This window comes from Lissotriton vulgaris, chromosome 7 (assembly GCF_964263255.1).
Source record: "Lissotriton vulgaris chromosome 7, aLisVul1.2, whole genome shotgun sequence".
Classification (NCBI taxonomy): Eukaryota; Metazoa; Chordata; class Amphibia; order Caudata; family Salamandridae; genus Lissotriton; species Lissotriton vulgaris.
This window is the reverse complement of record NC_141695.1, coordinates 623985502-624011680: the sequence shown is the minus strand read 5'-3', so window position 1 is coordinate 624011680 and position 26179 is coordinate 623985502. Positions and strand designations below refer to the sequence as shown.

The 26179-nt window shown below is 51.7% G+C and overlaps 1 protein-coding gene across 1 annotated transcript in view; it reads left to right on the top strand.

Annotated features, from left to right (window-relative positions):
- LOC147702155 (proton channel OTOP2-like) overlaps nucleotides 1-26179 on the top strand; it is a 399525-nt gene that overhangs the window by 173713 nt on the left and 199633 nt on the right. The window contains exon 4 of the mRNA XM_086930800.1: nucleotides 6608-6666. Within this exon, the coding sequence (XP_086786926.1) occupies nucleotides 6608-6666 (59 nt within the window). The remainder of the gene's footprint in view (nucleotides 1-6607; nucleotides 6667-26179) is intronic.

The window sequence follows — 26179 nt, the reverse complement described above, 5'->3', positions numbered from 1 at the left end:
TTGCTATCTTCGCTGTCTTCGCCATCCCTGGACACGTGTTTCGGGTTTTCAACCCTCGTCAGCAGGGATAGGCAGTGTTCTGGGGTCGCCGATGGCTGCCAATATCTGCCAGGTATAGTACCACTCCGGCGCGTAGGTGCGGGATCCCAGGCTCGTCAGCCCGCTGCTCAAGGGAGCTTTAAGTTACAAAAAGGGGGTGGGGTCGCACACTACTCACACACCGGCGGAAGTTGCCCCTAAGGACTCTGGTCATTGTAGTAGAGTGTTCGCGATGCGTCATCTTTCGATCTTGCTATCTTCGCTGTCTTCGCCATCCCTGGACACGTGTTTCGGGTTTTCAACCCTCGTCAGCAGGGATAGGCAGTGTTCTGGGGTCGCCGATGGCTGCCAATATCTGCCAGGTATAGTACCACTCCGGCGCGTAGGTGTGGTACTATGAAAACCCGAAACACGTGTCCTGGCAGATATTGGCAGCCATCGGCGACCCCAGAACACTGCCTATCCCTGCTGACAAGGGTTGAAAACCCGAAACACGTGTCCAGGGATGGCGAAGACAGCGAAGATAGCAAGATCGAAAGATGATGCATCGCGAACACTCTACTACAATGACCAGAGACCTTAGGGGCAACTTCCGCCGGTGTGTGAGTAGTGTGCGACCCCACCCCCTTTTTGTAACTTTAAGCTCCCTTGAGCAGTGGGCTGACGAGCCTGGGATCCCGCACCTGCGCGCCGGAGTGGTACTATACCTGGCAGATATTGGCAGCCATCGGCGACCCCAGAACACTGCCTATCCCTGCTGACGAGGGTTGAAAACCCGAAACACGTGTCCAGGGATGGCGAAGACAGCGAAGATAGCAAGATCGAAAGATGATGCATCGCGAACACTCTACTACAATGACCAGAGACCTTAGGGGCAACTTCCGCCGGTGTGTGAGTAGTGTGCGACCCCACCCCCTTTTTGTAACTTTAAGCTCCCTTGAGCAGTGGGCTGACGAGCCTGGGATCCCGCACCTGCGCGCCGGAGTGGTACTATACCTGGCAGATATTGGCAGCCATCGGCGACCCCAGAACACTGCCTATCCCTGCTGACGAGGGTTGGAAACCCGAAACACGTGTCCAGGGATGGCGAAGACAGCGAAGATAGCAAGATCGAAAGATGATGCATCGCGAACACTCTACTACAATGACCAGAGACCTTAGGGGCAACTTCCGCCGGTGTGTGAGTAGTGTGCGACCCCACCCCCTTTTTGTAACTTTAAGCTCCCTTGAGCAGTGGGCTGACGAGCCTGGGATCCCGCACCTGCGCGCCGGAGTGGTACTATACCTGGCAGATATTGGCAGCCATCGGCGACCCCAGAACACTGCCTATCCCTGCTGACGAGGGTTGAAAACCCGAAACACGTGTCCAGGGATGGCGAAGACAGCGAAGATAGCAAGATCGAAAGATGATGCATCGCGAACACTCTACTACAATGACCAGAGACCTTAGGGGCAACTTCCGCCGGTGTGTGAGTAGTGTGCGACCCCACCCCCTTTTTGTAACTTTAAGCTCCCTTGAGCAGTGGGCTGACGAGCCTGGGATCCCGCACCTGCGCGCCGGAGTGGTACTATACCTGGCAGATATTGGCAGCCATCGGCGACCCCAGAACACTGCCTATCCCTGCTGACGAGGGTTGAAAACCCGAAACACGTGTCCAGGGATGCCGAAGACAGCGAAGATAGCAAGATCGAAAGATGATGCATCGCGAACACTCTACTACAATGACCAGAGACCTTAGGGGCAACTTCCGCCGGTGTGTGAGTAGTGTGCGACCCCACCCCCTTTTTGTAACTTTAAGCTCCCTTGAGCAGTGGGCTGACGAGCCTGGGATCCCGCACCTGCGCGCCGGAGTGGTACTATACCTGGCAGATATTGGCAGCCATCGGCGACCCCAGAACACTGCCTATCCCTGCTGACGAGGGTTGAAAACCCGAAACACGTGTCCAGGGATGGCGAAGACAGCGAAGATAGCAAGATCGAAAGATGATGCATCGCGAACACTCTACTACAATGACCAGAGACCTTAGGGGCAACTTCCGCCGGTGTGTGAGTAGTGTGCGACCCCACCCCCTTTTTGTACATATTTCGTAGATAAGGGGCCGCTCTGGAGGCCATCAACTTATAAAGCTCTATCGGAAGGCCCTTCGGTCCCATCGCTTTACCTAATTGAATTCTGCGGATCACTTGGGCCACCTCCTCATCAGTGAGGTCACCCTCCATCACTGCAAGGTCTTTGGGTGTAATGGTGTAATGGTGAGGTGTGGCATGTTTGCCAGCAGTTCTCTGGCATCTTCTGCTGTGGCTTGAGTTGTGGAAGTGTAGAGAAGAGAGTAGTGGGTAGCGAAGGCTTCAGCGATTTCTTGCAGACCTTTGATAATTGCTCCAGTGTAGGAGTTTAAAGTGGTGACCCACCGGCTCACGAGCTCGCACCTCTCGAGCCATGCCAGTAATTTCCCAGCTTCATTGCCCACTTCATAAATTTGTGTTGCACCGCAGCCCTCTTCTTCCAATCTGCCCCAACCACCGTTTCCTCAATCCCATCACAGGCAATTTCAGGAGGGGTAGGCGCCACTTATGCCAGCTGCACTGGCGGCCTGTGCGCACTCATCCAGCTACTATTGCATCAAAGGCCTCCTTGTCTCCTCCAGGGGCGCCCCTTCTCTGTGACCCGGGCTCCGACCGGCTCAGATACTGCTCAGTCAGAGGCAGCTTCGTCCCGCTCTGATTCCGCAGCCTCCAATCGATGCGTCTCCGCTATGCCGCACCACAGGATTTAGTACTGCCTCTGTCCAGCCGCGTAGCTAGGGGAGGGGGCGAGGGGGGCGGACCGCCCCAGGCGGCACTGATTTGGAGGCGCCAAGGCGGCACGGCACTTGTGGCACGTTGCACGCACGTTGGTGTGCTGCGTGCGCGAGTCAGGCAGTCTCTCCTGGGCTGGGCAGTGGCAACCTCCAGCATGCGCAAAGACATGGGCTAATGCGGGGACGAGGCGAGCCACAGGTGGGTCCCAGAGTCATACTGAGCTCAGCTTCCGCCTGCGGTGTGCATCGCCGGTCGCGCAAGAGGCATAATCGCAACAGGCGGCCCAGGTGCGCAAAACACTTCTGCAGCCGACGGCTCACAGTGAGAGTCTGGCTTGCGAGCGGCACGGGGGCCCGGGACGAGTCTGACTGGCCAAGCAGCCTGAGAACAGGCTGCAGCAGAGTGCACCATCGATGGGCAGCAGTGCAGTCACGCAAGGACGGTCCGGCTGCACTGGCTCTGTGAACTCCTAAGTGATTTCGGTGACACACTAAAAGGTCAGGTTTAGCACCTCAAATGCATGCAAAACGTAACTGTAGCAGACTCCGGTCTGTGTGTACATCGGTGTTTTTACAATATTGTTGAGCAATCTGAAACCTTGGCAGCTATGCATCGAGCGGGCGGCATTTCAAAGGTTTCTTAACTACGTGACATCCTGGGACTCGGGAGCCAGCCTCGAACTATTCAACCCTGTCCCGGTGACCGGTGTGGATCTTGAGGAATGTATTGATTCGGGATGACACTTTAGTTTAAGGGCCCTTGGTCCACAGTTCCCAGTCAATCCTTCATGCTAATAGGAGCTCCAGCTAGCTTATCAAAAACTCCCAGTTCATAAGAAGGAAGGCTGGCTGATATACCATTAGATATGACCGAATTCATCAGTTTAAAGTATAGCACCTCCTATGTGTGGAGCAAAACAAGCACTACAAGCCCCCTGGATCCAATGTCAATTAGTCCGGATATGCACTAGGGCCGAGTTTAGTAAATTGAAAGACAGTGAAGTACCGGGGGTGTCCGGGCACACATGCGTCCCACATTGCAGGACTCAGTGATGCGGGGCTTAAGAACGCCTTCCAGGCACTGAGCGTGACTGGAGCGCCCTTCCTGCCTCTTAAGAGTGCTGCTACTTAGCGTTCAAAGCCCCAGCCGGGCTAAAGTTGAGTCCTGTGCTGCAGGAGCGATGTGTGCAAAACAACAGTTGATAGACAGAATGCATAACAATGTCATACATTCACCCCAGTACAGAGATCTGAGCCTAAATCTGGGCTTAAAAGCGCCTTCCTGGCGCAGGGCATACAGAAGCAGAGGCGGAGCGACCGGTACCCGGTCAGGTTAGGTTTTTTGTTTGTCACCTCATCCCCCCCTCCCACTCCCACCCATGTATTGCGAGCCGTGACTGAGCACCCTCCATGTTGCTTAGAGTTCTGGTACTTGGTGTCCAAAGCCCACGCTGGGCTGAAGTGGCATTCCACATGAAAATGTGGCATAACTATTCATAGCATTATTTACTCTTCTGAATGACCTAGGTATTTCGATTTTGGTGCAAGCTCGTCAGTTATTCAGTTATGCCTCTATGCATCCTTAAAACTAATACGTTTCAAAAATAACTCCTGCTTATGCGACCTGGTATAATGGCATAACACCAGGAAATTTGCATTGCAAGCATAATGCGACATGCCTGGTCTTTCACAAGGCTCAATAAAACATTTGGGATCAGTTTAATCTAAAGCTTTTCTTTTATGGTGTCAGTTGGCTGATTTGCAACCAGTCAGCTGACTGGTTGCTTAAGTCCCTCTACTTTTCACCTGTGGAAACCCAAATGTTGTTACAAGCCTTTAACTTTAAAAATATGAACCTGCATATCTCGCTATTACATGTAGATTTCTGTCTATCAAATATAAGTATTCTTGAAAAATTTCAACACCGACGCACCACACGCCATCTGGGACAGGCAGGCCGCAGCTAAATTAAGTTGGTCAACAGCCTGCTAAGTGCTGGGCAATGTCACGGAGAGCGGCTTAAAGCAGCATGGTAATGCCATCCCTCTTGGCGACTCGACCCATGAATGCAAGTAAGAACATTTCTGCTCAGGCCCCCTGGCCCCGCCCAATCAGCATACATTAATGGGCTGGCCAGCGAGAGAAAGGGAGTGATACTTCCGCCCATCTGCCTTTAGAAAGGCCACTCAGGCATCCACTGGGCCGCTGGCGGCATCCTCACAGCAAAGACAGCCCCCGGGCTGCCCAAAAAAGCAGCCCACAGCTAGAACTTGGATACCGGCCCTTCGGTCATTTCTCGAGTGCCCGCGTTACCAATCCAACCCTGGTTACTCCTTCCAATTCATGCAGCAGGTTTTGCTTTCGCAGTGTCATGGCGATGCCACACGTCCCACGGCTTCCAGGGCGTTTCTCAGCTCCAGTTCCCGGCCTGGAGCCGCACCGACCTCCAGTGAGATTCACACTTTTACTGGGTGCATCAAGTGGTTCTTGGGGGCTGAATTATGCCCAGTGGGTGTCTCAGAATGCAGATTTGTAGCAGATATTATGGGATATAGGTGGTGGGTCGCAGGAGCCTCTCTAGTGAGCGGCCATCTTCCTCGGACGTTGGCCACGCCCAAGCATGTGACATTTATATGTTTTCCCAAGACAGAGCCCCAAAGTGGGGGTGTCGTACTCCAGAAAGAAACAAAGCTAGCAAAAGTAGATTTCTCCCAGTGCATGTGGGATATTAGTGCCTTTTTCTGCATAGAACCACCTTTGTTGATATTGTGGTTCCTAACAGAATGAAAGCCAATGCTAATGCCACCAAAAGATACATGCTCTTTTTACATACAGCACAGTGAAACAAATGAATGGGCATGGATGGTTATTGAGTAGCACTATGTCTTTAAGACAGGCTAAGACAACCAAGCAGTCCATGCATCCTAAAGAAAACAGTCATGAACCAACAACTAAAAAACAGTTGTGTAAAAAAATTAATATGTCAAAGATTGCACAGTAGATCTTATGTCTAACAAAAGGAATATGCAATGCTCAATCACCAAAACTTAAAGCGGACGAAATAGGACAATGTAACTATCCGAGAAATGCCTTGATGGACTATCCTTACAACAACGGAAAATAAAGAAAAATTCAGGCAAACCAACGACTAAAATGGGCTGACCCACCGGCCCCACTCTATGTACTACTTATTATAAAATTTTAAAGAATTAATGAGATACAGATTTGGGAAAGCAAACGACATAGCAAGTACACAATGTGGCCTCTTTAGCAGTCTTACAGTTGTCAGGCTCCTAATGCCATCAATGTGTCAATTTATCTCTGGAAAAATCACGATATTGAATCAGAACAAAATCTGCATCTTTGCTTTCCTCGCAGCTTTTCATCCTCAATTATCTTTCGACTTTTGCAATGTATTTTCTATTTTAATAAACTAAGCCCTTTTCACAGCAATATATGAGCACACTATATCCACCTGAATTTGCACACTTCCTCCTCTACCACTGGATGTTAGGTTCGATCATGTTTCTCGCTTTTTAAATGTTTGGTTCTTAGTCGAATACAATTTTCATCAGACACAGCTGCCACTAGCCTCGAGTTATATCGGAACATTAAATAGCATCTACTTCTTCGGGAAGGCAAACAGGATACTAAGCATATCCAAGTTTTCCACAAGACATTTATGAAATATATTTAGTGGTGCTTAGATATAATATTTTAGCCGCCAGGAAGCTAAGAGTTTTACATACTTTTTGTTTTTCCATAGATATACTTTCTCTGGGTGTCCAGCAAGCATTGCCTTCAGATCCACCACAATGTGATGAGGTAAGTGTCTCTAACCACAGTGTAATGGAGTGCATATCTGCCACCGCGCCGAAAATGTAATGAAGTGTATGCTCTCCCACCACCATGTGGTTATCTTCAACTGTACTGTAAATGTAATAGAGTTTATGTTCCCCCGCCACCATTTCACTTCCTGTAAATCTATCTGTTGATTGTTTTCTCTACAAAGCTAATGCCACATGTACAAAGTGAATGCCCTCTCATTACACACCTCAGATGTTTACAGGTCTTTATACCTAATTCATCAAATGTACCCTGCGGTGTCTCTTACCCTCCTACAAATTAAAGGGAGCACTCCTATTGGCCAAATGCATAAAGGTGTTCACCTCCCCTCAATGCATCGATTTCTGTGTCTCTCACACCTCTTAGATTTACACAGGTTAATGCCCCTTCACTCCTTGGATGCACTTAAATGAGTGTCCTCTGATCCACCAATTACACCTATGTGCCTGCAACCCAAATGTATTGAAATAGGCATCATCACACTTTTTGAATATACACAGGTAATTGTTTTTGTCATCCATTAAACACACTTTGGCATATATCCCCTAGTACTGCACCCCACCTTCCCCCCAACAGTACACGGCGTATACAGTTCCCAGGTGAGCATCCACAACTTCATGAAAACACCCTGGACAAGCCACCCACCATAGTGTGAACAGGTGAGCTTCCTTCACTCATACAATATATGCATCACCCATGACTAGTGCAAGAAGGTGAGCTCTCCACTACAAATTAAATACACCAGCTTAGTGTCACAAACTCCAAACTAAGGGGCCTATTAGGATCGCGGACGGAATTGCGTCCGTCCGCGACCCCAGAGTAGGAGGGAACCTCCGCATGGCCTGCGGAGTTCCCTCCTGTGCAATTAGGATGTGACCGCCACCATGGCGGTCACATCCTCTATTTTTAACATTGCGGCGGGTGCGGCTTCAAGCTGCACCCGCCGCAATGTTAAAAATGCATACATTGCATTTGTATGCAGAAAGCGGCAGGCACCGTGCGGTGCCTGACGATTACTGCATGCAAATGCAGGGGGGTACCATAGGTACCCCCATGTGCACCCCCCACGCCCCTTCACCCTGGGGCCCCGCAACTGGCCCCTGCAGTGAAGTTCCACATGCTTTTCCACGGCAGAAAACACGCCGCGGAAAAGCATGTTTTGAAACCCTTCCTAATATGGCTGGCGGTGTCTGAGAGACACCGCCACCATATTAGAGCTTTTCCGCCGCGGTTGTAAGCCAACCACGGCGGAAAAGCAGCGGACTGAAACCAGAGCCCACCAGCCATCCTAATGTGGCGGTGGGTCTTTGGTGGGTCCGCAGCGGATTTTCCCCATCCTCCGGGCCGGCGGTTGCTTCCGCCGGCCCAGAGGATGCGGAAAATCTGCTATCCTAATAGGCCCCTTAACTCGGTGTTTACTTACCACCAATATGTAGCAAGGCGTCTACCACATTCCTGACGTACCTAGGAGAGTGCCCTCACACTTCTTGAATGTAGTCCTATGGCTGTTTATGTCATAAAATTTAACAAAGTGAATGTCAGTTTTTACCCCAAATGTTACAAGGCCAGTACAACCACTGCAAAACGCTACGGGGAGAGTCACACACCCACAGAATGTGCACATTTTTTCTACTCACAAATGTAACTGGGGAGTGGTTCCCATGTCAAATGTAACTATTGGAGTCATATACAGCACACAAACTCCCTTATCACTGGCCTCATACAGGAAACCAAAGATATAATGGACCAACTAAAAAACAAATTTACAAAATCAACAAATGACTGATGAACGAAATCTGAAATCCCAGGTATAGGACCCACAAACACGGTGAACACCAAAAAGAATTGCGGAGAGCCCGAAAAGCTGAAAAACGTCTAGCACAATGAAAAACACGTATTTAACATAGGGCCAGGAGGAAACATTGTTTAATATCAAAGGCAAGCTAAGGAGCTCATCTACACTTTGGCAAAGTGGAAGCACTGACCTAAACCTACAGTGCTCCAACCCTGCCTAACCTGTGGTTCCCCCACTTTATATGGAGATATGTAGGAGAACATTGGACAATTGACAAGTTTATTTTAGTTAATTAAAAACCCCATAAATGTACACCTTACAAAACAATAGATTCACAGAAATAATAAACAATAACCTCTTTCAGGGGAGCAGTATCACTCCTTATTCTCTTGTTTCACATTATAACCCATTTTATCTTGTATTACCTCTTCCATAAAACCAGATATATAATGCAAATGTGACAGTGCAAGATAAGCTAGAAGTGCAAGGGTAGCATAAAAGAGAAACAAAGAAGAGGTAAACTCATTCCTGGACAGTAATATCGCCCCATAGTCATTTGTTCCACCTTGTTACCTATTGTCTTATACATTGCCTCTCTCATAAAACCAAATATAAAGTGCAGGTGTGTCAAGACAACACTTACTGAAAAATGGAAGAAAAGATATCAAGCTAAAAGAAATGTACTCAACCCCTCTGATACTGCAACATCTACAATTAGCATTTTATCTGACAATGACCTATCCACTTTTTACAGTTAGTGCAAAATTCGCTATAACGTGCAAAAGATTATATTCAGCATAGTCAGATCTGAATATTTTCCTCATAGTGGCCCCTCGTATTCTCTTGGTCCTTATTCTTCCACATCATGTCCTGTAACGCTGCTTCCATTATGCCTAGTATAAAGTGCAGGACTGTACAAAGCCACTGTATAATGTAACAGTGACATTGACCACGTTGAACGGTGCCAGTTTAGAGCTGTTGCTTGGGCTTGTCCGCATTTGTAGTACATTTTATAGAAAGCCGCAACCCTTAGACAAAAGACTGGCATGACGGCATGCTCTGATGTAACAAAGCCTTACGTTCAGTCAACAGCTTGGGGCAACTTGATACAATGTGAGTCAAACTTTCCGTATGTGAATTACACAGTCTGCATTTAGAACACAGGTTTCCTTGACCATTTTTGGCAGCCAATCAGTAGTTTGACTAGAGCCAAAACGAACATGAAGCAACTTGCTATTAAAAAACAGAATCTCATTAAAGCAGTTAAGCATAATTGTGGGCGTTTTTTTTAATAAGAGTTAATGACGGTTCATGCAAGGCTTCTTTTACTGAAGTTTTTTTTGTCCCTATTCCATGAGATCTTCTTTATTTGTTTAATTAGAGATGGTTTAAAGAGGACATGCAGGAATGTTGATTCCCAGAGTTCATTTGCTTCAAGGTCATTCAAGGCCAGATCAAAAGCCAGTGTACAGCTGTTTGTGTTTTTTTGCTATGGTAATTTGAATTTATTTCCATATCTTAGAACGCAGTGTCATCTGATCGGACAACCTTAATAGTGACATGCACTTAAGTAAAGAGCCATGTTGCACTAACACTTGGTTTAGCAGACCAAATTCCAGCCATGGCTGTGCCAGAGAGGCATTTTATAGTAGTCGAAAAGGAATGCAAAGTGCCTTACTTTGTGCTGAATTTAGAAAGGCCCCAACCATCCCTAGGAAGGCCACTGTGCCAAAGCTAAAGCTGATTGTTGGAATATGTTTGGCTTTCATCACTGCAAGAAGAAGCGCCAAAGTTATGGTTTGCAATTTGCTGTGTAAGGATTGAAAAGCTGCAATGAATGGATGAAGTCTTATGCTTTAATGAGTTTAGATGCAAACAAAAAGATTGCGTTCCTGCAGCCAGACACAAAGGTATTTGTAGCAAGTGTCTCTTGAGACCGGAAGGCCACCCAGTAATCGACTACTTTTCTTCCTTCCGAACACCACGATCAGAGTTTTTGTGAGGTTCACCACCATATTGTTTTGGCACACTCTAATGCCAGTCAAGTTAATCAGAACCACATCATCAGCATAATGCAATGAGATCACCTGACAATGTCCTAGCCTTAGTGGATGTAATTTAGCTCTGCCAAGCAATGCACTTCAGTCAAATATAAACATATTGAAAAGCACTTGGGCCAAAATGCACCCTTGTTTCAGGCCACTCTTGAATTCTATTTTGGTCGACAAGCCATTATCAGAATCAAGTTTGAACATTGTTCCATTGTTTGGGTATAAAAGTTGGATATTGCATAATAATTTTGCAGGGACATTCCAACCTGCCAGCCTTCTCCATTGAAGGTTACGGTTGACATGATCAAAGGCTCTGGAGAAATCCACAAGGTAGGTATATAAAAGCTTTTTTTCTATTGATGATCTATATTTCAGCAATCATTGAGAGCGCAACTAAGTTATCTTTGGTACTAGAGTTAGCTCTGAAACCAGTTTGATTGAAAGCAATTAATTTTGGTCTTTCTGCCCAGTCTTCCAGCTCTGCCAGTTTCAAGCTAGCAATGAATGAATGACCCGTATTTATATAGTGCACAGCTACTCCGACCGGAGTGTCCCGTTGTTAATAGTTCACATGCCAATATCCTGCAAAGACTTAGTTTTTAAATAGCCATGTTTCAAGCTGTTTTTTAATGTGGGAGAGAACTGTTAATGCTCTCAGAGCTGCCGGCAGTTTCTTCCAGAATTGGGCTCCCAAAAAGCCGAAAGATCTGCCGCCTCTGCGGGCCAGACGAGCTTTGGGGATGCAGGCCAGGTCGGCGGTGGATGATCTGAGTGTCCTGGTAGGCACATAACGGCTGACTCGTTTTCTAAGATTGGCAGCACCTGTGCCATGGAAGGCTTTGAAAAAGATGACCAGAGCCTTAAATGTTATCCTTTCCCTAATTGGGAGCCAGAGTAGGGACTTCAGATGGGGGGTCATATGTGATCTGGATTTGAGTTTAAGAATCGCCCTTGCTGCTGAATTTTGCACTACCTGGAGGCGTTAGAGAAGGTAGTCCGGCAAACCCATTAGCAAAGTCCAGTCTGGACGTGATCAGAGCCTGAACCACTATCCTCCTGGAATACTGGGGGAGACGTGGCAGAAATTTCTTTATCATCCGTAGTACTCCAAAGCATGTTCCTACAAAGGTTTGAACTATTGCTGGGGGAGGAAAGATCTAAGGGCCGCCACCGATCCCAATTGTCCTCCACTAGTTGGCCGAAGAATATTATCTCAGTTTTGTCTGGATTGCACTTGAGCTGGTGCTGCTTCAACCATTTAAAAACATTGGTGAGGCAGGATCTAATTGCATCCACATTAAAATCCTCCCCGTTCTTACATGAAAAAATTAGCTGAAGAGGAGCCCTGCAGGACTCCCACTTTTATGCTTGCATTGTGGCTGAGAATGGAGGGGTCCAGATTATCTGTTCCCTGTTTTCCAAAAAAGATGTGATCCATACCAATGCGTTCCCTTCTATGCCCATGTTATTTAGTCTGTTCAAGAGCATCCCATGGGGCACCGTATCGAAAGCAGCCAACAGATCCAACAAGATAAATATTACTCTTCCCCCAACATCCAGCTAATCTTTCAGGCTTTCAGTCACTTCCAGCAGGGCAGACTCGGTGCTGTAGTTAGCCCTAAATCCGGATTGTGTAGGGGGCGCAGGAGATGGTGTACCTCCATGTACTTCGTAGGTGCGCTCTTTTTAAAAAAAAAAAAACATATTTTATTTGTCAATTTGTGCATATATCGCAGGGCTCTGCACACCAGAGACATCTGCAGAATCAGACCATACAGACACAAGGGCAATCAACTTCTTTGAAATAAAATCAAAAAACATTCAGAAAACATTCGAGCAATACAAAATGATGTAGAACCCCCCCCCCCAACTCCTTCCCACCCCCACCCCACCCCCTTGGTCGCAAAACGTCTGCATAATCCTGTCCACAGCCTATAGATAAACCAGAAGAATCTTGGAATACTAAAATACACCCACTCTGGCCCCCCCACAGCATCCCCGCAGGCCAATTATATAGAAAGAAAAAACCCCAACGGATGAACCTCTGCCACAGCTGGCGGGTCCAACCACAGGCCCGATAATCCGCCCATTGTTTCCAGATCCTGTAGTGCTTGTGTGGGTACCCCCTGGCCAGATAAACAGGTTGTTCTAGCCTCATACAAAAATCTAATCCATTCTTCCATGCGGCCACCGAGGGGGCCCGTGGCGCCTTCCACGCCTTGGCGATGTCCTGCTTTGACAGTGTGAAACCCAATTGCATGAGGTGTCATTTGTACACATTACCTCCCATCCCATCTATGACATGTAGCAGGGCCAGCCGCGGCGTACGGGGAAGTCCCATCCCCAGGGCTTCCGAAAGGCAGGCAAATACCTCCCTCCACAAGCGATCCAGGGAAGGGCACCGCCAAAGCATATGGATGAACGTGCCCTCCTCCCGGCCACATCGAAGACACTCCGGGGAAGCGATCAGCCCTGCCCGACACAAGCGCGCCCTAGTAAAGTAGACCCTGTGTAGGTACTTGCATTGGACGAGGCGAAGTTGCATCGCTATGGCCGTTCCCCGCGGAGCCGCCAAGGCCTCCATCCAATCCTCCTCCTCCAGTGTGCCCACATCCGCCTCCCAGTCCCCCCAAAGCCTCTGAAGTGTGGGGGAGCAATGTGTAACCAGGGACAGGGATTTCCTTCAGGTCCCCCATAAAGACTTTCGGGTCCAGCAGGCTGAATTCGGGGAGAGACTCCAGACCCTCTAAGCTGGGGGACAGGGCATGACGAAACTAAAGGTAGCGATAAAACTGCGACCGTGGCATAAGGAATTCCCTCTGGAGGTCCTGGAAAGACTTGAGTGTGGATCCCCTCATAACATCCCCCAGGACTGAAGTACCTATGTCGTCCCATCTCCGGAAACCCTGCAAGGCCGCCAATTGGGGTAGGTGCCCATTATTCCAGAGGGGAGTCTCCCGAGTCAGAGTGTTCCACCATCCCATTCGTCGTAATGCCGGTCTCAAAATCAGGAACACCACCCACGTGACTGACGGCAATGCGCCCGCAACGGCGCCGAATACAGAATTGCATGTAGCTAGTGGCCCCCCATGAGTTGCCGCTCGAACACGTATGCCGGGTCTCCCCTATCGGCATACCACCACTCATTAAGGATCAGCAGGTGCGAGGCCTGGTAATACGAGAGAATGTCTGAGGACGCGAGCCCTCCACAATAGGTGGAGAGGAAGCATGTTCGTAGAGCCACGCGCACCCTTCCCCACTCCCACAGGAGTTGCCCAAGTGCGGCATTCACCTGCCGGAACCATCGGGCGGGATCGGGTATGGGTGATTCTGTAACTCATAGAGGAGCCAAGGAAGTGCCACTATCTTGAATATCGCCGATCTTCCATATAATGTCAGGGGCATACGGGACCAGATCTTGAGGTCCTCACAAACCCGCTCCCACACTGGGGCCAAATAATGCTCCCAAGAGACTGCCGGCACATCCTAAAGAAACATGCCCAAATATTTCAGCCCCTACACCGCTAACTGTACCGAGGAAGCCTACGCTCCCACTCTCGTCCGATCCCCCAGAGCCCATAACAGGGATTCGTGAGGGTTCATGTAGAGCCCAGATGTCTCCCCAAAGATCTGCATGATGCGCAGGAGCCGTGGCCCGGTCCTGTCAATCGCTGTAAGGAAGAAGAGAACATCATCCACGTAGAGCGCGATCCTATCTGACTGGCCCGGGGCCCACTCGAACCCCCGGACCTGCGCATCAATGCGCACCCAGGCCGCCAACGGCTCCATGGCTAGAGCGAATAAATACGGAGACAGGGGACAGCCCTGCAGCGTGCCTCGTCCGATGGAAAAGGTGAATGAGGTCGCACCCGCTACCCTCACTGACGCCATCAAACCCGTGTCCAGGAGTGTTAGATAAGATAGGAAGCGTGGGCCAAGGTTGAGTCTGCACAGTAATGCAAATATGTATACCCAGCTCAGGGAATCAAACGCCCTATCCATGTCCCCCAAGAGTAGAGCCGCTGGTTCTCCCATCTGCCGAATAGAAGCCACCGCCTCGTGTGCCTGCCTAATGTTGTGTCTGGTCGCCCTCTGGGGCATGAACCCAGCCTGATCAGGATGTACGAGGACTTATATGTGGGGCAGAAGGTGATTGGCCAAGGCTATGGCCAGAATCTTTGCCTCCACTTTTAAAAGAGAAATGGGGTGATATGAGGCATGTTGCTCCTGACAAAGTCGGTGCAGCATCTTTGCTGGACTTGTCCCCCCATTGGTAGACCCTACTACGCGTCGCCAGCCAGACCTGTCGGGCTCCATCCATCAGAAGAGCAGCACATGTCTGCTGGGCCAGGAGTAACTGTCTCCGAAGCCGACTCCCTCCCGCCTCCTGACTCCGATGCTCAAGTGCCTCTATGTCGCTTCTGCAGGTGTCAGTTCCTCCCTACGCTTTCTACGCGCTGCAGCGCACTGGGAAATGTCTACCCCTCTCAGTGTGGGTTTCAGCTCCTCTCACAGAGTCTCAGCGCAAGAGACTGACCCCACATTAGATGTTAAGAAATGATCAATTGCTTTGCTCTTGTGTGCCCCGCAATCATCGTTCTGTAAATGCCAAACCGAGAGGTGCCACCGGAACGGTTGCCTTCCTCTGCCTATATGGAGCTCAAGACACACTGGGGAATGTTCCGAGAGGCCTCGTGGCAGCATCTCTGCCGATACCACTCTGCCAATTGCCGCCTGGGGCACAAAGAGGTAGTCGAGTCTGGAAAATAACTCGTAAACCGCCAAAAGATAGGTGAACTCCAGACTATCCCCATGAAAGCTTCGCCGTACATCAACCCAATCAAGTCCCGTCACCAAAGAATGCAGTTTCGTGGGTTGGCTACTCTCGGAGCTACCCCTAGTTCTACACCTATCCCTAGCCAAGTACATAACGTCATTCCAATCTCCACCCACCACGGATAGCACTTCCGGTATATCGACCCATAGAGTGAGAAGTCTCTCCACCAGAGTCTATTGTAAGGTAGGGGGAGCATAAACACTGCCTAACATCAAGAGGTCTTCACCAATCTTGCCCCGGATAAACAAATAGCGCCCCTGCGTGTCGGCCCACTGTTGGACATGTGTGTAGGGGACCCTGCGGTGCACTAGAATTGCTACACCCCGCGAACCCCTCGTAAAGCCGGCATGGTAGACCTGTTGGAACCCATATCACGGCAAAGTGCCTCCGTACCCATCAAGTGCGTTTCTTGCAGCATAAGGATATCGGCCCCAGCCCGCTTGCCCTGATGGAGTATGGCCCCACTTTTGATTTTGTCTATGGCCCTGCGCAAATTCCTGCTAAGAATGCGGAGAGTGCCCGGGGTCACCTGTCCTCTGTTGGGTGTACTAGCCATGAGGGAGCGCAACTGTTAGCATAGCAGACAATAGGCTGTGTCGGTGTACATGTGTAGAACTACGGACCTTAAGAGGAGTGCAGCTTGTGAACATAAACAACCCCCACCCAACAAACCCCCCACCCCATACCTCAAGAACATTGAAGCATCTGACGCGGCAGAGCTGGACCCCCAATACCCAACTGGGGGACGGGGATCGCCCGACCAATGGATCCCCAACTTACAGCACATGTCCTCAGGGCACGTCCCCCGCCAGCACAGGCCTGGCGAAGAAACCAGCCTACATCAGGACTCCCCCGATAAACATTCAATAGTCTGAGACTCTGCAGCACCTCACGGACCTATACATCAGACTTCCAATGTCTGTCGCCCAAAGGTAGGGCCCCCCTAGAGGAGGCGCCACAGGACATGGAGCGCTGCCGGGATCGCAATACGTCTGTTATGCTTCTGCTGCTGTACCCGGGGACCTCTCCGGGACACATCGCTCGATGTGAAGTCCGACTCTCTTCCAGGCAGCTTGTGCACCCTCACCCACCCTGTTTCATCCGTCCAGTTGAAGACCTCCTGTGGGGTGTCAAAGAAGTGAGTGCGGGACCAATACACCACCCGCAGGTGGGCCGGGAACAGGAGGGCGCATGGAAGCTTGAGGTCCCTCAGGCGGGCCTTGATGAGCCGACCAGGGCCAGCGAGCCACCCCCGGGGCGAAGCCGTGCCCGACTACACCAAAGGTTCCCAGCAGCGCACGTGCGGTCCGATTGACTGCCGATTCAACAGTGCTCTGGGTCAATATGGAGGGCCCCCATGCGCCGCCGTCCCCTAAATCTGCAACCTTTGCAGGATATGCTTCTCCAAACTGTGCACCCCCGCGGCGGAAACCAGAGATCATGAGTCTCAGGGGCCCGGGAAGTGCCCACGCGGTCCGATCTGCCGCCGATATGGACACTCCCTAAGGCCCAGGTGGATTCAGGGGGGTTCAAAGAAGGCACATAATGCTGAGGCCCCAGGCGGATCTGGAGACTCTACTGCCGTCCCCGTGATTCCCTGCCACTCACTCCGCTCACTCCGCCACACCTCGCGCGGCTCGACTATGCCGCCGATCCCTGGCTGCCATGGAGGGGGAATTTCAAGGAGAGCAGGCCCGGTCTTAGCGCAGCAACCCGCCACCCTCACTATCAGCCGACACTGTCACCAGAGCACCCACCACCGGAGCAACAGGAGGCGAGCGCGTCTCAATGGCCGAGGGACCCAATCTCAGGTCGCATGTACCGCTCCCCAGCGCAACACCTCACCTTCACTGCCGGATCTAGCCGCCGGGCCTCTCAGTCAGGCTAAGCCGCAGGCCGAGTCTCAAAACGGCTGTCAATCACTGGCTAGCTACCGCAGCCCTTCAGGCATTTCCAGGGTGTGGCGTTCCACTCTCCGCAGTGACAGACGGGGCCAAGGCCGCCCCCCTCACTCTGACCACCGCCAGCAGTCTCGAGCACGATGTCCTGGCTCCACAGCTGGCATCTAGGCCACGTCCCCTCTAAGTACGTTCTTGACATGTTTCTCCACTACTTTGGCAAAAGTTGGGAGAAGAGAAATTGGTCTATAGTTAGTAGAAGTGTTGAGGTCAGCGTTACGTTTCTTCAGGAGAGGCACAATTTTTGCCTGTTTCCAGATAGATGGCATGACGCCCGTTACCAGTGAATAGTTGAATACCTTATTGACTGGTGCGTTTAAGGTGGCTGCTAATGCTGGTATCAGTTTAGCAGGGCACGCATCAGTAGATGATCCGGATTTGAGACCCAACAGATATGTGAGTGAGTCTTCAAGTTTGATGGTGGGTTTTGTGACAGTAGCGGCCTTTGTAAGAGCACCCCTGATGAGGAGGGTGGAAAGACACATCCCACCTTTGTGATTTCTTACACATCCGAGTAAAATGACAGTTGGATTGTCTTTATTTTATCATGGAAGGAGCAGGCCACCTGCTTCGCCCAATCGGCCGATGGCGGTACTCTACTTTGATCTCTGCTTTCGGGGCTGTGAATGATTTAACAATTTAAAAAATGTCCTTGCCTCTCTTGTTCGTATTTGCAATTCTGTTTTCCAAATAACTAATTTTGGCCCACCTTGCTAGTTTGTAGTGTGATTTCAGCGCTGCCTAGAAGCTATTTCTGTCCTCTACAAGACACTTCCTGCGCCATTTCCTTTTTAATCTTTTACAATTACTTTTGCTGGTTCTCAGTGATTCTTCGAACCAATGAGCCGAGTGGCCAGTTCTCTTAGAGGTGCGTTTGGTCATAGGAGTAGCTGCCTCAATCTTTGTCCTTAACCAAACTTCTACCGTGTGGGCATCTGTTTTGGGGTTGCCCAACAGAAAGGGGGCAGAGGAGTTAAGCGCATACTTAAGGGAAGGAACTTCTATTTTATGGTGAGCTCTAACTTTGCCTCCCCTAAAGGGTTGGGCCTTCCTAATGACTGGAATCCGAAAGTTGACCAGGAAGTGGTCAGACCAAATTAGCAGTATTGGAGGGTCCATCACCATCTGTAAGTCACAGAAAACATGGTCTAATGTGTGTCCAAATTTGTGGGTAGGACCTGAAACAGAGGGTATGAGATTGCAGGCTGCTTTGACTTCTACAATGACCCTCACCTGGGGGTCCATGGGCTTGTCAAAATGCAAGTTCAGGTCCCCTAGAATGAGTAGGTGCTTACATCTTAGGGTAAGTGAGGTGATGCATTCATGTAGAGAAATAATAAAATTCCATAGTGCACCTGGTGGTTTGTAGATAAGAATGCATGTGATGCATTGTTGTGGTGAGAACACGCACCAAAACCCTAGACACTCTGCGCCCTCTACCTGGTCAAGTAGAATAGGGAAGCATGCTAGTACCTGTTTGTGGACCATGGCAACCCCCATCCTGTCACCGACTGCCTGTCCATTCTAAAAAGTTTATAGCCATCAGGAATGGCTGATGCAATCTTTGGATTGGACGAGTCTGAAAGCCATGTTTCGGTGAGGAACATGAGGTCGGGATGCTCGTCCGATAAAAAGTCATGGATTTGTGCTTTGTGCTTTTGGAGGGACCGAGTATTGAGAAGTGCTGCTTTGATTTGCTTTTCATGACTACCTGTGCTAGTACTTGTTTCTCTCTGGACTGGTGCCAATTGCACATCCCCCCCTCCTTGCCCGGAAACCTGTTGCCCCAAGAGCAAACAAATGAGTTAATGGTGTTCATATCTACCACAGTGTGCCTACATTTGTGGAAGTTACCTGGGTCCTGTAGTGCTTCTCGAGTGTAGGTTAGGATATTTCTCGACTCACCCGAACAACGCGCAGCATGGCCTGCGCCTGATGCTGACAGGCGAAGACGGGCTTGCCTTATGCCCAGATGCTATGGGGCAGGGAGGAGACTAGACCCTCTCCCTCTCAAGATGGCGGCCTCTGTGTGGCAAACCGGAAGTGAGGAATCCCTCCATTCAAACAGCAGAAGCTGTGGTGGACCGGGGAGGATTAACAGAGAATGAGAAACTAGCCCGCTGAAGATTAGATAGTGAGCTGGGAACTGAAATCTCAGTCAGCAATGCCAAAGATTATACAGTATAGACAATACAGCAGAGTAACACACCTGTTAAAAACGAGTTAAAACAAATTAAAAGTTTAAAAGTTCCTAAGCTAAAAAGTTTCTGCTTTAGTGTGAGTGCGCGTCCCTGGCTGCCGGAATAACAAGCAGTCTCTGGCTCTTAATTGCTGCGGGTCCGCGGCATGCCCGGGCTAAATACCTAGTTGCTATGAGTCAGGGAGGAGACTAGACCTTCTCCCTCCCAAACTCGCGGCATCTGTGTGGCAAAAACGTTTGAGTCTACATCCACTAGGGCAATCATATGACAGCTGTCAAGAGAGGCACACGCGCCTTTCTTGTAAATAGGTTACTAAATAGAGCCACATCATGTTTCTGGAACCATGCTTGGGGAGAGGATGTAGCCTTACGGCTAGGTCGGTCAATCTCCAATCTGGGAAACCGGGTTCCAATCTCGTCAATGACGCTCAACATCCTGTGATTCTGGGTAAATCACTTAATCTCCCCATGCCTACAAAAAATGAATGCGTCCTTGTGTAATGCAACTGGTGCTCATGTAAAGCGCTATGATAACCGATACCTTCGGGTTAAGTTTCGTTATATAAAACTACGGAAAAAAATTGGGGGGAAAACGACCTCCTCAGATAGACAGGAATTGTATAAGGAATGCAAACGCGCGCACCAATCGCGCAATAAACAGACCACGCAGTGTCAGCGTAAAAGGCCATTTTATTAGACCAGAACTGCGTAATCTGTACATAACAGTAAACATAAACAGATAATAACATCAAACCCCCACTCACACTCACCTCTCATTCGTTTCACTCGTTCCACCTCATCACAAAGCCCTAGAAGCTCCATACCATGCTTTATTCCTGCCCCTCAATCACCTGTCATCCAGCCCACTCCTTGCGTCATGCCATTCATGCTTCTATCCGCCCTACGAACTCCCCCCCAAGGGATGGGTGTGCCCGCTCTTGACCCCCCTGTCCCTCAAAGTACCGCCAACCAGTGAACCCCCTGTAGGGCGGTTCACTGCCCCACCACCCGTCCAAGGTCCGCCAGTCCGCACCACACACGCCAGCATTTACTCCCTGCGACACCAGATAGCCTCATTCCACAACTTGCTCACCACATCTCTAATCTCCATCATGTAATACGCATTGCCCAGCTGGGACAAGTGCACCCCGGCGTCCCTAAAAACTAAAGGTTCCTCCAGTCGGATCCTGCCATGTGCAATAACTTTAATGTCCTTGTCACCACACTAAAGTTTCATTGCCCTGTTGAGCTTCCTTCGAGCCTTTTCGATTGCCCCATGCTTCATAGCCCCTCTCCACACTTTCCAGGTCCCTGCAAGCCTTGCTTTCAACACATCCAAGTCCCGTTGCATGAGTTGTAAAAGTGCCAATCCGGACAGCTGCACCAGGTCATTTTCCCCCAGATGTATAATCAACAAATCAAGGCATCCTCTCTGTGGGATCATCTTCGCGAGCCAGGGCAGTAGTGCCCCCCATCGCATGCCACTTTTGCCCCACCATTGTACCTCGTGCAAGTGTCCTTTCAGTCCCAGGTTACGGCCGTAAACCTGCTGCTCCGCATATTTGGATGTCCAATGCACGAAGGAGTGCCCAACAATCCATGTCACCGTCTTACCGCACGGTCCACCCACGCACCCTACGAAGAAAAAGATGTTAGAAGAAGAACAACAACATGAATCAACCAACATCCTGCCTGGGACCACCCTACATCCTCACATACCTCTCGCAACAGCGTGACTTCCATCGCCCAAGTCTCCTAATCTTATCCCAGGACCAACCCAACCTGGCCGCCGCTGTCGCAGCCCCGATTCGGAAAGAGTGGGTCCCGAAACCAGACGCATCCATGCCCAAACGTCGCAAAGCCTTGCGCAACACTGCCAACAACTGGCCCGCCGTCATTCTCGCGCCAGACTCGTGACAAAAAATCTCCCCATGTGCCACACTCACCGTCCCCACGAAAGTACGCCATTCCAACACAGGGCAAACCTCCCCACCCGTCTCATTCAGCCACACGCACTTACCCCTGCCTAACTGATCAGTCTTGGAGCACCGCAACCAAATACCCAAGTGCCCCCCATCCACTCGAATCTCCTCAAACAACCTGCCAGCCCCTCTCCTCGTACCTAGCAACTCAGACACCCTAAACGCCCCGAAAAACATCCACACCATACACAAGCGGAAAAGGCCAACCTCAACCAGGTCGTAACAACATTCCGGCAACACCACAACCAGCCGGACCAACAACTCAAAAGTTACAGCTTCCCTCAGCCTGCCCCCCCTACTCCCCTGCTCCCTGCCCCAACCCCGCAACATCCTGCTCAGGATCACATCCTTGGTTGGGTCAAAACCCAGAAACAGAACACAGTAGAACAATATCCCTGCCAATTTACCAGAAATCGTAGCCGCAGTCAAACCCCGATCCATACAATCCAACACATAACCTCTCAGCCCCTGTTCCACTGCAGACTCCACACCCACGACGCCATCCAAGTTCCAGCCCATGAAAGCACTAAATTCAGACCATGCCAAACGATATGTCCTCCTTGTGGTCTCTGCCAGTAAACCTTCCACTAGTCCAATCATCCTCACTCCCCCAAGGCCCAGATGCCGGCCGACAGCTCAGTCTTGCATGTATCCGCTCCCGGTGCCAGCTGTCGAAACCGCTGCCACTGCGAACGAGACAAAGCATCCGCAATGTCATTATTCGCTCCAGGGACATGCTTAGCCCGAAACACCACATTCAACCGCAGACAAGCCAACATGAACCTCCGCAACAGCCGCAACACTCTCAGGTCCCTTGACTTCTGATGATTCACCAGCTCCACCACCGTCAAATTGTCCACATTGAAGAGCACCGACCTGTTACGAAATTCCTCCCCCCACACTTCCAGCGCAGGGAAGAATTCCAAGAAAGCAATGCTCCTCCCTTGTTTGATCCAGGAGGCCGGCCAGCTCTCCGCACACCACCTGCCGTCCCAGAAAACACCAAACCCTGCTGACCCAGCCGCGTCAGAGTAAATTTGGCAGTGCCAGACCGCCCTCTCCTCGTCAAAGTCCAGGGACACACCATTGAAGTCTTGCAAGAAAGTAATCCAGGTCCTCAAGTCTGCCCTCACTCCCATAGAAATCCTGACTCTGTGATGTGGAAGCACTGCCCCCGACATGGCCATGCCGAGCCGCCTGCAGAACGTCCGCCCTGCACGCACTTTCCTACACGCAAAGTTAAGGAAACCCAGAAGTCTCTGCACTGCCCGCAAAGGAATCCGCTTCTCCCCCACCAACCAGTCCAGACATGCCAGGATCTCCGCCACTTTGGCCGCAGGGAGGCGCGCCAGCCACTGCACCGAGTCCAGTTCGATCCCCAGGAAGGTGAGACAACAGCTGGGACCAGCCGTGTTCTCAGGTGCCAGAGGCACCCCAAACTGAAAGGCCATCTCCTGGAATCGCAACAGGGCCCTGCGGCAATCCCCGGTATCTGACCTCCCCAGGAAGAGGAAATCATCCAAGTAGTGAGTGACCTCACGGCACCCACTAACTCGCGCCATGACCCACTGCAGAAATGTGCTGAATAGCTCGAAAAGAGCGCAGGAGATGGCGCACCCCATGGGCAAAACCTTGTCCACGTAGATGGCCCCCCGAAACTGCATGCCTAAGAGCGAAAAAATCCGCCGGGTAAATAGGCAGTAAACGGAAAGCAGACTTGATGTCGCATTTCGCCAATTCCGCTCCCTTCCCACACACCCTCACCAGGCGGATCGCGTCGTCCACCGACGCATAGAGCACCTTAGAATCTTCTTCTGCAATAAAGTCGTTCACCGACTGGCCCTCCGGCCATGACAGATGGTGTATCATCCTGAACTCCCCCTCTTCTTTCTTCGGCACCACCCCCAATGGGGAGATGATCAGGTCCTTCAAAGGCCAGTCAGTAAACGGGCCAGACACCCTGCCTTCCTCCACCTCCTTCTTCAACTTAGCAGACACTACACTCGGCAGCTCTTTGGCAGATCTCAAATTGTCGGCCCAACGGCGCTCCCGGGGACCTTGGTAGCCCACTCTAAAACCCTCAGTGAAACCCCAGAAAAGCCGCGCCGCCGCCTCCTGATCCGGGTAGCACGAGAGCCACGGGGCCATCGCCTCCACCCTAACCGGTGTAGGCGCCCTTTGGTCCAGGGTGGCCCCGCTCCCTGGCGTTCCTCCATTGCTCCGAGGGTGTGGTGAGCGTGAGGCACTGAGTAAGGGCATGTTTCCCGCCGCATTTAGAGCATTCGTGCTTGAACTTACAGGGATACCGGGAACAATAACCCTTATTGTAGCTCCAACAGGCCCCGTGAAATAACCCCCGGGCTTGGACTGCTGCCCTGAGATGATGGTGTTGGGCACCATTCCTCCACCCGCCCCGCTCTGGGCGGGACGCGGAGGAAAAGACCGATATCCCACCGGCAGGCCACTGGCCGTGTGTGTGGACGCAGTGGAGTGCGAAGACGCCATCCACTGAACCCAGAGTTCCTGATCAACTCCCCCCAACTCTTTTCGGGATTCGCACTGACCCTGGCTCTAAACTCCTCATCATAGCTCAGCCAGGCAAAACCCCCAAACTGCATCTGGGCCATGCGAATGATGTCCATGTATTTGAAAAGCGCAATCGCCCTGTCCAAATACTTCTGGCAGTAAACACTGGCATAAATCAAGAACGCTGACGTCTAGTTCTCCATCGTCACCGGCACCCTAGGGCGCCTCGTCAGCTCCCACTCTTCCTCCTTAGACCCCTCTTTTGCCTGTACCTCCCTATGTAGCAACTTAAAGACATCCACAAACTCATGCTTCCAGATCCGATCCTTGAGCTTCTCCGAGAGATGCAAACCCAACGGCATAGCCAGCCCCATATATGGCAGCTTCTTAGGCCCCTTCACTCCCTTCTCCTCTTTACCCTCCCCTTTGTCCGTCTGCACCCCCAAAGTCACCGACTTACCATCCACCTTCTTACCCTCCTCGGGTGGACCGCCCGATGGCTTCTCCACCTCCCGCACCAAACCATCACCCACTCCCACGACATGCAAGTCCTCTTCCGCTCCTCCCCCCCCGGGGAACGTCCTCCCAGGCCCCCCACCAGGCTCCCTCACCTGTGAGTGCCGTGTTCCGCTCCCGGGGCCGTCCTCTGAACGCAGTCACCTGGACCGCAGCCGTCCCGGCCTTGGTCTTAGTCGACGCCGGGGCCTGCAAAACACCAAGGTCGCCGTTGTCGGCAGCGCCCCCTAAGCCTTCCAAGTCATCCCGCACCTCCCCGTCTTCCAGCTCGTCACTCTCCGCACCATAATCCAACTCAAGCACCGGTTCCAGATCCACACGCACATTGTCCACCTCCTTCACAGCCCTCTTCACACCTTTCTGCACACCACCCCACACACGCATGCCAGTCTCCACACGTGCTACAGGACCCCGAGCCCTCGGTGGAGGGATAGCCGCCGCGGACTGCCCTACTGCTTCTGTCCTGCGTCTCGGAGCCGTCTTGCGCCCCGCCAGGCACCCCTGGTGCTGACAGCCGCTGGCTTGGATCCCCTCCCACCCCTCAGGTCGCTTCCAACCTGAGCTGGCCCCAGCACCATCGGGCCTCAAAGCTGTCCTGGCCATCCCTACACCTGCCATGATCCTCGGGGGGGGTGGGGGGGTCCTGCACTGACTTCCTGGCCCTGACTCTCCTCAGCTCTTCCTCCAACTCCGCTTCCCTTTCCTCCACAGAGGTCGGGGTAGGCGGGCCCTCAACCTCATGGCCCCCACACAGCACCCACTCTGGCCCTAGTCTGTTCGGCCCACCTAACCTCCAGGATCCTCTCTCCCCTGGCCCTGTCCTCCCAGGAAGTGGTGCCCCAAATCTGGGGGGTGCGGGGGCGGGCAGTAGCCGAGGAATTCAGCCACCGGGGGGAAAGAACCCACCTGTGGCAACCCAGGGACCCAACCAGGCCCCCCTCCCATGGAAACCAGGGCGCATGGCCCACCCCAGCCCCCCAGGTCCCCCACCGACGCCTGCCTCGCCGGGGCAGGAGTGCTGGCCGTGGAGCTAGTGGACAGGTCGATGGGGGCCTCCTCAATCTGCCCCTCGTCCTCCCTCACAGCGTCCCCAGCCAAGTCCGTACCAAGGGTGGTGGGTTTAGTCTGCCCGTCTAACTCGGTACTCACGTGCCCACCTGAGGCCCCCTCCAATACCAAAATGGGCCTAGCAAGGCTGTCCCCCTGCCCCTCCCCCTGCACAGCACCGGCCGGCACATGCTCGGGCCCCAGGGGCTGAGGCGCTGGAGGCACGGCCCTCACAGCAGCCCCGTGGCCCCAGGTATAAACTCGATCAGAGGGAAGGCCAGCGGGGGCAGGCTCTTGCGCTTCCCGCCCCTCGCCGGGTCCCTGGGCGCTCCGCCCCCCCTCCGATCGTTATCAAGCCCCTGTGCATCGGGCTCGTCTTCTTGACAGGCCACGACCGCAGCCTTGACCCCGGCCAAGGCAGCGCGTGTGCCCCTGGTGGCCCCCACCCACGCCTGTCCCAACACACCTGGCTGGATAAGATCCTCCCGCCCGGCCCGCGCAAGCAGCAGCAAGGCCTCCTGGACCTCCTCGGCAGACACGCCCGACATCGTACCAAATGCCACGCTTCCGGCGTTAGCAA